Below are 12,406 nucleotides of genomic sequence, written 5' to 3'. Positions count from 1 at the left end.
TTCCTCTATACAGTTTTCCTTACACCAAAACATCTGTAAGAAAATTCCCTTAGGTTCTTCTATCATCACAAAGTAAAGAAGAAATACTACAGATATTATTGAAGTGTCAGGCCTCCTCGTCATGAAACTTGACAAAAGCTGTCAGACAGGACATAATTTTACTTAATTATATCTCTAACATGCCCACTAACGCGCAAACTTGATTTTTATAAACGGCCAAGAGCATGAATATTCTTTTTAATAATAGGTGGGAATGAGACTTGAGCCAAGACATTTGTCAGCTCTGCTATGTTAAAGAAATTGGACCTTGGATCTAAATCATCCCAAATGTTAGCTTGTTATAGGTAGTATTCTATGTTCTTGAACAATCCTCGCCTCGGGGAGCTATTGAAGTTGAGTTAGGTCAAATATCCATTTTCTTAACATGATACCAAGCTCATCCCAAAGGTAGGTTTACCCAATGCTGGTCCCCTTCATATATACCATACACACTTCAAATATCCAGCCTTCAGTGTGCAGACGGAGTGTAATTTCTATATGATTTTGGGCAATCCTCACTACTTGAGCTAATTTTTGAGGTTAAATTAGATCCAAGGTCCATTTTCTAACAAAAGCCTATGATGTAATATGTGGAAAGGTCATAAACGGTGGCCATCCAAGGAACTTCAGGATTGACAGCACACCAAAATATCCAGAACCAGCAAGGTGTGTATTTAATGATGCACTGTGTTCTTTGGCCGTTCATATGAACATTAAATTTAAAAGCTTGAGTGAATAAGGAGAACAGCACAAAGAAAATAGATATTGCTCTATAGCAATATGCAAGAAAATTATTATATTAAGTTAATGTCAAGGAGGTGCCTGCAAGAGAGGCTGTGCTGCCCTGAGATGATGGTTGGACCTTATTCCGCTCCATTGTAATTATGAAAGAGAAGAATTTTAGTCCGCACTCATTTAAAATCTTCAGATATGGTGATAATTGTAGAGCTGTCAACTGAATAAACATGATTGATTCAGGGTTCTGAATTCAGCATTCTAATAAGATGACCATGTACTTCTCTCCTTTTTTTCACATGACATGAGCATATAGCCTAAATTCTTTGTGACGGAACCTAACTACGCATAATGCATGGTTAGAATCGCCACTAAACCCGTCTACTTAAAGTACCACTCAATTCATCTATACAATAAAGAAACATATGATATGAATTCATGTGAGAGAGTTTGTGTAAGCAGAGGCGGAGCCAGAATTTTCGATAAGGGGTTCAAAATCTAAGAAAATAGACACACTAAGTAAGCCGAAGGGGGGTCGACATCTACTGTATATACCTAAAAAATTATTTTAATCATATAAAAATAATATAATTTTTTGCCGAAGGGGGTTCATATGAACCCCCTAAAGCTATGAAGCCTCCGCCACTTCGTGTAAAGTTCAATTTGTTAGAAAATACTGTGTTTTCTATTACAAGATAAACATATAAAACACAAGGTAGCAAGCAAGCTATGACATTGCAAGATTGTCACAAGCACTATATTATCAGACAATTGGCAGCGCCTCAGTGGATTTTAGAATTTTCATATATATCATTTCCGATAATATATCACGCTCATTCCTGCTCTCTAGCTTTCTAGTTAAGCTAGTGAACAAATTCTGATTGAAGAGAAGACAATGTACAACTTAAAAACCAACACACACACACCACACCTCACGCCAAGGCATGAAAATCAAAGAGTGGACAAGGTAATATGGGGAACCAACATCTGGTGAAATAAGAATTGGGTGAGCCTAACTCTGATACCATGATAAGAATATGGATCTTGACCAAACCCAATCACAAAAGCTAGTTCAAGAGGTGAGGTTTAACTAAGACCATATTAGGAGATAAATTGTCACCCCTCCCACCGATATGGGACTACTAACAAGACCATGGAGCAGAATAAACCATCATTGGATAATCAAGGGATCAAACAACTTATTATATTACCTTGACTGGAGCAGATTATGAGGACCATCTCTGGGGTTTTAGTCCATTTATCAGTTGGATACCAAAGATGCCTTTCATCATGCAAAGGAGGTCGACATAAAGCAACCATCAAGGTTAGTTGCTCAGGCAGAGACTTTATAAATTCATCAATTGGAGCCAATTTGTATAGTCTTCAAGCAATCACCAACAACATAAGTTTGACTTTTAGTACTGTTGTCCAATAATTTGGCATATTAAAGAGTTAAGCTCATCGCTGATCACTCTTCATTTTAAAAGCACTCCCACAATGTCAAATGTATATTCTTTGTAGTTATGTTGATGACATTGTTATAGTTGGTGGTGATCTTAAAGGCATTACTCAACTTAAGCAGCATTTTATCAGTCATTTTAGATCAAAGATCTCAGCAAACTAAATACTACCTAGGCATAAAGGTAAAACAATCTTTGGGATACTCATTTCACAAAGAAAGCTTGGCACGGACATATTGGAAGAAATCGGTACTCTAAATAGCAATATATTGACCCAACTGTTAAGCTTCTTCGGTTCATCCTGGATAGAGAAAGTATTTGAATAACCTGGTTTCTATAGAAGATTGATTAGTGAACTCAATTATCTTACACACAACCAGACATCTCATTTGATGCCAGTGTTGGCCTCCAAAATCCTAGAGATGGTCACTGAAATGCAATAATTCGCATCTCTAAGGTATATCATTAGAGGTTAAACCTCAACATGCTAGATGCTACTCTATGAGGATAGGGAACATGATGCGGACAAGGCAGAATCTCCTTCAAACAGATGATCCACTTCGGATAATTTGTTCTACTGTGAGAAATTTAATATCTTGGAAAAGAAAAATCAAGACACAGTAGGTAAAATCAAGTGAAGAGGTAAAATACCTAGCAATGGTTATGGCTACATGTGAGTTTACACGGTTAAAGCCTAAGTTGCTCGGACTCGGCTGCGGATGTGGATCAAGACTTAGGGTCCTTCATAATCTAAATTATAAGACGTGGGAGTATGGATCCAAGTATGATACGAGTGCAGAGATTCAGCTAAAACAAATCAAATATCTTAAAAAAGAGTTGTAACTTGTAAGAATATGCATAAATTATGTTAGACTAATTGAGAGAAAGTGAAAGCACGAATTATTGAGAGTAAGTTTGATATGTAGTTACTGTAAAGTACAAATGCATCTTCTTATTTTTTACTTTTTGTGTGCGCAACATGACTATTGCAAATGATATATAGGATATGATAGACTTCTTGAGTTCACTGCACATTCAACACTGTTGTTAAATGTCCACTTATAATATCTTTAAAGCATCTTCTGGTTGGGGACTTTTTCATACAAATGTCTTATAACAATAAAAACCATTTGTGTGAATTATGATTGTACCCTAGCTTATGATATAATTACTGAAATTATTGTATCAGCCTGCAACTTCTCTATCAATTTTGGACAAAGTACCCAAAATTGGTTGATCATATCTGGTATGCATTCCACAATTTAGATTAAAGCAACTCCTTAAAGAATCAAGGAGTAAGAAAATGCACCAACACAATTGAACAATAACGACAAGACCGTAAATCATATTGCTTCAAAGCACTTTTTCATGAAAGCATATCGAAGTAGATTGTAAATTCATTCAACAAAAAACTGAGCCGCAGTGCATGATGACATGTTTCATTGATGTCAATGATTATTTTTTTTGAGAATGATAACTTTTTTCCCTATCTATCCACAGGTATACTACATCAGAAGCCAAAGATTTCTTACTGGTACTAATCTCCAGATACCACATCCATATGGTGTAGTCACCATCTTTGTCATTCACCTATTCTCCATTTCATATTTTGCCTGATAACCTCTCTCCAAAGCATATTCTCTCCTGACATAATCTTCCAAAGCCACTTCAACATTAAACTTTTGTTTTGTTTCTTCATGTTCCAAATCCCTAGCCCCCCCCCCCCCTCTTTCTTGCTTTTTATGACCTCTTCCCACTTGACTAGATGAAACTTCTTTTTGTCTTCATTCCACGCTAAAAGAAATTTCTTCTCAAAGCATCTATCCTCTATATGACCTTATCTGGTGCTGGGAAAACAGACATCACATAAGCAGGTATTGCATCTAGCACACTATTAACCATGGTTAATCTACCTCCCCTAGACAGATATTGGCTCTTCCAATTGGTTAGCTTTTTTTCCCATTTTTCTATCACTCCATTCCTGATCCCTATTGATTTGCTCTTTCCCCCCAATGGCATACCTAGTTATATTTTTGGTAGTTCCCCTACCCTACCACCCAAAACCTCTGCCAGACTCTCCACCTCAGCCACTTCATTTATGGGATAAATGAAACTCTTTCCCCAATTGATATGTAAACCAGAGACTGCTTCAAAGATGATGCATATTACTCTTAGGATCGACATTTGCCCCGTCATTGCTTCACAAAAAATGAGAGTACCATCTGCATATTGCAGATGGGTAATCTCCAAGCCATTTTGGGCATTGTTGTCCACCCTAAAGCCCCTTATCCAACGGTTCATCTTCGCTGCGTGAATCAGGTTACTCAAGCCTTCCATGGCTAAGATGAATAAAAAGGGTGACATGGGGTCACCTAGTCTCAATCCCCTTTGGATGGAAAGAAATTGTTGTGAGTTCTATTAACTAAAAGAGAAAACTTAACTGTGCTTATGCAGAATTTCACCCATCTAATCCATTTGGCTCCAAAACCAATCCTTTGCATCATAAGTAGTAAGAAATTCCAATTTAAATGATCATAGGCCTTTTGTATATCAAGCTTGCATAGAATTCCAGGGAACTTGCTTCTCTGTCTAGACTCAACACATTCATTTGCTATCAACAGTGCATCCATTATTTGTCTAGCTTTTATGAATGCCATTTGTTGGTTGTCTACAAGCCTGTGTAGCACCTTCATTAACCTTATGGAACTGTTGCACTGTAGCCACTAGATAACCTTTTGTAAACTCCACCTATTAGACTATTAGGTCTAAAATCTGTTAGTTCCTCAGCTCCCACTTTCTTAGGAATCAAAGCCACAAAGGTTGCATTAATACTCTTCTCAAACCTCTCTGCCTTATGGAACTGTTGCACTGTAGCCACTAGATAAGGTTTAATGATGTCCCAGCATTGGTTGAAGAAGGCCATGGAATAACCATTTGGCCCTGGTGCTTTGTCCCCTGCACATGCTTTTATGAACTCTAGAAATTCCTGCTCCTCAAAAGGTGCCAAGAGTAATTTGTTTTCATCTTCATGAATCATAGGACAGTTTCTCATCTCCGGGTATGGTCTCCATTCTTCTGGCTCAGAGTATAGTTCCTCATAATAAGTTACTATCTCCTTTTGTATCTCCTCTGGTTTAATCAAATTTTCTCCTCTCACTTTTAGCTTTAAGATTGTATTCATTCTCCTGTGTGCATTTATTGTTCTGTGGATTGACGTCAATGATTCGTTTGCAGATATTCTTACGAAATTCATTTATAAGTATACATTTGTCAAATTAGGAGCCTACCTTACGTAGACTCCAATCTATAGGGATGTTAAGAAGAAGAAAGAAAATTATGGAAATAATAGGCAAGTATCCGTTCTTCGTAAACATGGCAAAGATTTAAACTATTGTAATGGGTGATTAGGAATAGGCATTAATTCAGGTTATAAATATATTAAGCATGCCTTACCCAAGACAATCTTAGCAAAAGAAAATTTAGGTTATAAACGAATGTTATATGTGCCATCAGACGTGCTAGGCGTCTATTTTTGCATTATAAAGTAGCAACTGGCATATGAAGTTAAAAGTCTTTGGAATTGGCTGGGTCATGCCAAATACTATTAAAGAAGCCTATGAGAGCTGGTGTTCATGGTGAGTTGGTGAACTCATCAAAAAAACATGGTGTATGGTGCCGACTGCTATCTTTTGGTGCATCTGGAATGAAAGGAATCGTAGATTTTTTTATGGGATTTCAACTCCTAACTACATTCTTAAATCTAACTGTTTGGTCTTTTAATATAGCTGGATCAACCAGGCCGCCTGTAACCACTGTTGAGCTTTTTTTGGACTATGTCTGCTCTTTAGTTATTTAGTAAATTCTTGTACATGAGCAGACCCTTCTTTTGCTGTAATTTTTTGCCTTGCGTCTTGTTGATGCCTTCTAATGATATCTCCTTACTTCATCCATAACAAAAAAGGGAATAGGCATTAATTATCTACAAGAATAGAAATTACTTTACTTCCCTTATTTGATTTACATCAAATACTATTTAAATCCCAACACACATGAGAGAACAATCCAGGAATTCATTCCCAAATCTCCTCTTCCTTCTCTCATTACAAAATTCAAATTGTGTCCCTGATTCAGCAAGCAGTTTAGATATATTTCTATTGTTTATATAAGCGTAAAATTAGTCTCTCCAGCAAGAGAATATTCTTAAGGTTACTATTTATCTATCTTTAGTTTATTCAATTACTGCATTCCTTTCCTAACTATGCATATAAACAAGCAGACCATTGAATTCAATAACACAAAAATGACTTGATCAAATGACACATTAAGGACATGACAGTTCTCAACAATCTGTCTGTTTAATTTATTCAATTAATGCATTCCTTCCCTAAAATGTTGGTTGGTTTTTGAAGCAATTTACAAATTGGTCAAAACTCAAAGCTCAAAACAATACTCTCTCCATCCCAATTTGTGTAACACTCTTTGATTTTTAGTCAATCTCAAAAGAATGACATCTTTCGATATTTAGTAACAATTTAACTTCAAACTTCTCATTTTACTCTTTAATGAAATGATTCATAATCACAGAAATCTATAGGGTTTATTATAGACCACGAGTGACAAAAGTCTTCTTTTTTCTTTAAAATCGGTGTCCAATCAAACATCTTCACATAAAAATCGAGACAGAAGGAATACTATTTTTAGATAGAGGAATAACAAGCTTTGGTTAGATAGAAAGGCCATGTATTTATCCATACAAAAAAAAACAAGAAGAGATGGTGATAACAATAGCAACTCAAAACTTAGGACCCGTTTGGCCATGCAATGTGAACTCATGATTAGAAATCATGATATGAAATTATGAGATAAATTATAGTTTTGTTAGGACATGCAATTTGGACTTTTTAATATTATAAGTTTTCTAATGTACATAAAAACCCATAAATTGTAAAACAAAATTGTCCCAATTCTTTATACAATCTTACCAAATAAACAAAAGTTTGTAAATAACATAATATAACATCACAAATCTATTCTAAAAAAGTACAACATTTATTGATCAAACTTCAATTCAATAAAAAAATAAAATTGAACATAAGTTGTAGAGTCTTTAATATAATCCTCCCACATAGTACGATCAATCTTCTCACGTTGAACTTGTAACTATTTCTCGCTCATATGACCGAGAAGATAAACCAACATTATTACTTTAAGTCAATTGTTGGTCAATTTAAATAAATTTGATCAAAACAAAGAATTTGGTGAATATAAATGGTAAAGTAGAAAAAGATTGAAGTAATAATAAATTTTATGTTGGTGAGAATAATTGTTATATGAGTATGAATGGTTAAATAAGTCAGGATATGAGTTATAATTTTTATTTACATATGAAACTCATATGGTTAGTAGATATAAATGTGAGGTTGTTTTTATAAAAAAAATATATTTGTGGGTCAATTTTTGTATTTAAAAAATCTCAAATCATGATTTTTGGAGAATTTGGGATTTCATCTAATGATATGAAATCATGACATAAATCAACATGAAATCGCATGTCCAAACATTGATTTTATCTCATGATTTCAAATTGTAATATGAAATCACATGTCCAAACGCCTACTTAGTCTATCCACATATACACAATAATATTTATTTCTTCAGAGATTGGAAAACAAACCTCACAAAAAGCTTGCTCAAGTTCTGGAGTTATAATAGCTACTGATTCTGCATTCCTCTTGGCAGCTTCCAATTGTTGCCGATATTCCTCTGTCTCCTTTTTACCTAAATAAGAAAATAAAAAATTGTAAAGCTATATGGTGTAATAATTTCCCTCAAGGCCATAAGTTGTGTGGCACACGCAGAGTTCTGCACAAGGTAGACCTATTGTCACATTTCAACTTGTATAAAGCCTAGGGCAATGGGGTTTTAAGACTTAAGCTCTGTATCTCAAGTTGATGTTTACTTTGCATTATTTTGTAAGTGGTGTCTCCCTATTGTATATACATGCTAATTTTATCAGAATCTTAATATAATTATAAAGATAATCAATGAGGTGTCGCCCTATTGTATATACATGCTAATAATCAAAATCTTATACATAATAATAAAAAGAATTCATTTTTTTTAGAATGATAACTTTTTTTTCTATTTATCCACAGGTATACTACATCAAAGTAGCCCCCCTCCAAAAGTATTACAAACTAGACTGACTCCATCCGTGCTTTTTGTCACAAATAGTCTATAACATCAAAAAGTTCTTCTGCCTGTACTAAAACTTTCTGTTTACACCAAAAATAATAAAGAGTTATACAATTCATCTTAAAATTCTGCAAATTGTTCTTCTTGCCCTTAAAACATCTTTGATTCCTTTCTTTCCACACAGTCCACCAAATACAAGCTGGGACCATCCTCCATCTCTCCTCCTTAATTGTAGTATTGCCTATATTGATCCAACAATTTAGAAGTTGTACTATGTTTCTTGGTTTCACCCAAATGACTGAATATTCTCCATAATTGATCTGTCCATTTGCAATGCAGGAAGAGATGGTTGACTATCTTTGCATGTTCCTCACACAAAAAGCATCTTGAGCATAGTAGGAACTTCCTCTTCTTTGTATTTTTTTGTGTCAGCACTACTTCCTTTGCTAGTAACCAAGTGAAATGGTTTACCTTGTATGGGATTTTAGGTTTCCATATCATCTACCATGGCCAGAGCTCCTTCCTGTCATTTGAATTTGAATGATTGAGATCTTTGTAAGTTGACTTGACACTGAAAACCTACTTGCTGCCAATCTTCCACACAACCTTGTCTTCTTCTCTAGTCAGATTACTAAATTGTGCCATTGTATCATGGAAGGCCACTATGTTCCACAACACCCAATCATTTAGATTCCTCCTAAGATGTAAGTTCCACCCATGTCCTGTCCACATTTCAGCCACAGTTGCATTTTGTTGATAGCTCAGTGTATATAAGTCCGGGAATAATTGTTTCAGGGTTCTTTGGGCTATCCATCTATCCTCCCAAAATGACACCTTCATTCCATTACCCAACTGGAATCTGATTCTAGAACAAAACAGAGGCCAAAGATTTCTTACTAGTACTAATCTCCAGATACCACATCCATATGGTGTAGTCACCATCTTTGTCATCCACCTATCTCCATTTCATATTTTGCCTTATCACCTCTCTCCAAAGCATATTATCTCCTATCATAATCTTCCAAAGCCATTTCAGCATTAAACTTTTGTTTTGTTTCTTCATGTTGCTAATCCCTAGTCCCTCCCTCTTTCTTGTTTTTTATGACCTCTTCCCAATTGACTAGATGAAAGTTTTTTGTCTTCATTCCCCACCAAAAGAAATTTCTTCTCAAAGCATCTATCTTCTGTATGAACTTATCCACAGACATCATATAAGCAGGTATTGCATCTAGCACACTATTAACCATGGTTAATCTACCTCCCCTAGACAGATATTGGCTCTTCCAATTGGTTAGCTTCATTTCGCATACCTAGTTATATTGTTGGTAGTTCCCCTACCCTACCACCCAAAACCGTTGCCAAACTCTCTACCTCAGCCACTTCATTTATGGGATAAATGGAACTCTTCCCCCAATTGATATGTAAACCAGAGACTGCTTCAAAGATGATGAATATTACTCTTAGGATCAACATTTGCCCTGTCATTGCTTCACAAAAAATGAGAGTATCATCTACATATTGCAGATGGGTGATCTCCAAGCCATTTTGGGCACTGTTTTCCACCCTAAAGCCCCTTACCCAACAGTTCATCTTTCACCAAAAGCATATACACCACCCACTGATATCAATTAGGAAATAGCAATGTCCTTTAGTTCTCCCACTCATACACATCAATAAACTATCAAATCGTAGAAATTATTTCTTTTTCCACAATGATTTATTAAGCTCTATGATATTTGATTTATATCTCAAGCCTACATCTACAAATCAAAAGGGATTTGCTTAAAACTGATGAAAATTTTATGATTGTACACAATCTTTAGCCCCCAATTGAATTACTATGTTAGTTAGAGAAAAGGAAAAATTGTTTGGGTGGATACTTTTTAATAAATAATTACTGATTTTAGCAATTCTTATTTATTACTGTTTTTAGCAATAAATATATGCACTATGTATTAAAAGTAAATTATGCATACAATATGAAGTAAATCGGTTAGCACATTTCCTAGGCTCTTTGTAATCATGACTACTTTGCCTTGAAATTTTTTGTTTGGTTGCCAGCATACTCTCATTGCTGATGAATACAACTTTACAATTCTCAAAAATAAGAAAATAACATTGAAAAGATTGGGGTCTCAAAATTAGATCCAGAGAGTAGGTGTTGCCTAAAGGTGCTTTGAGAAAGTCGGTCCACAACAGTGGAAGTATGATTGATTCCTTTGATCGAACAAAATCAAATAGACTTAAATTACATTATTCTCCTACAATTGATTCAAAAACTTGCAATAACAGCCACTACGAAGCAAATGATCAATCTAGGCAATATTATCTAGTTGAGATACAGTCCAGTTATTTCAATAAATAAATTGTCTTTTACAAGTAGAGTTGGTGAATTATGAAGTATCATCTTCTGAATGCTCGGAACTTTTGAAATAGGTCTTTTAAGACCCCTGTAATTGCTTATTTTCTGATGTCAACCAAGGCGAGATGGTTCTTAGAAGTTACTATTTCAATGTGAAAGATGTAAAATAGTCAATAGGAAGTTCAACGAGTCGAGATATGGGATAGAATTATAGAGAAATTTGAAAGGAGACTAGAAAAATGGTAGTCACAGTACTTACCTTTAGGGGGAAGGATCACACTGATTTATTCAGTCTTGGATTCCTTGCCCACCTATGTGATGTCTTTGTTTCTCATCTCGGACAGTGTAGTGGAAAAACTTAACATATTAAGGGATTTTCTGTGGAAAAAGAGTAAAGAAGGAAAGGGTTGCAAACTGGTAAAATGGGAAGTGACTCAATCTAGCAAAGGCCAAGGGGGACTAGGAGTAAGAAAACTGAAGATCCAAAACAACCACCTTTTGATGAGGAGGCTTTGGAGATTTTGTGAAGAAGAATCCTCTCCTTGGAAACAAGCAATTATCCATAAGTATGGGCAAACCAACCCCTGGTGCTTAATTGAGGTAAATATTACATATGGGGTGGATGTTTGGAGGGCAGTCAGAGCACTATGGCCAAAGTTGCAGAAGAACTCTAGGATTAGGGTGAGCAATGGCCTCAAAATCAGGTTTTGGAAGGACAATTGGCTAGGTGAAGCTCCATTGCAGGACAGATTCCCACATCTTATGATGTTATGTAGGGATCCAAACATAAATGTTGCCGAATGTTGGTCTAACCATGGCTGGAATTTCAATTTCAGAAGACATCTAAATGATTGGGAAGTGGAAAAGGTGGCTACTTTGCTAAATGAAGTGGAAATTTTTGCTGGAACCTGACAAGCAAAGGTGGAGACACACTACAGAAGGAAGTTTCTCTGTTAAAAATTTGTACAAGAGGGAGAATAGTGTTATGCAGGAGGAAGAGCCAAGGATATGGAAGAATATAGCTCCAACCAAGGTGAGAGGTTTCACATGGCTAGTAGTTAAAAAGGCATGCCATACTCGTGAAGTACTACAAAAGAAGGGGAGAGTAGTGGTGACTAGGTGTTTTTTGTGCAATGGAACAAGAGAGACAAATAATTACATGTTCCTACACTATAAGTTCACTACTCAAGTGTGGAATCTGTTTCCATCTCACAAAGACAACATAGACAATGCTAGAGCATACAGCTGATCTGATGTAGCTATTGGACTAGAAGAGGCAGAAGCAAGAGTCAGAAAAAATGGTGGAGGGATAATACCCTCATGCATATGGTGGACAATTTGGAAAGAGAGAAATGGAAGGTGCTTTTAAGACAAGATCAGATCCATTCAAGATGTAAAATGGAAGTGCCTGGAAACCTTATTTTTTTGGTGTAAACAGAACTGTATAGAGGAAGTAGAGGAGTTGGTTGATTTCCTAGGTACTTTGTGAAGTTTAGATTTGAATCTCACTCCCCTGTAACATGTTTTTGGTGGTGGCCAGCAGTCCTAATGCTGAAGAATACAAAAGTACTATTTCTCAAAAAAAAAAAATAGTCTATAGTGAAAATGTTTCTAC

The 12,406-nt window shown here is 35.6% G+C and overlaps 1 protein-coding gene across 1 annotated transcript in view; it reads right to left on the bottom strand.

Moving 5' to 3' along the window:
- LOC101255831 (structural maintenance of chromosomes protein 5) overlaps positions 1–12,406 on the bottom strand; it is a 30,108-nt gene that overhangs the window by 5,228 nt on the left and 12,474 nt on the right. The window contains exon 21 of the mRNA XM_004229611.5: positions 7,909–8,012. Coding sequence (XP_004229659.1) covers positions 7,909–8,012 — 104 coding nt within the window. The remainder of the gene's footprint in view (positions 1–7,908; positions 8,013–12,406) is intronic.

This window comes from Solanum lycopersicum, chromosome 1 (assembly GCF_036512215.1).
Source record: "Solanum lycopersicum chromosome 1, SLM_r2.1".
Classification (NCBI taxonomy): domain Eukaryota; kingdom Viridiplantae; phylum Streptophyta; class Magnoliopsida; order Solanales; family Solanaceae; genus Solanum; species Solanum lycopersicum.
Note: the sequence above shows the minus strand (reverse complement) of the source record. Positions and strands in the feature narration are given on the sequence as shown.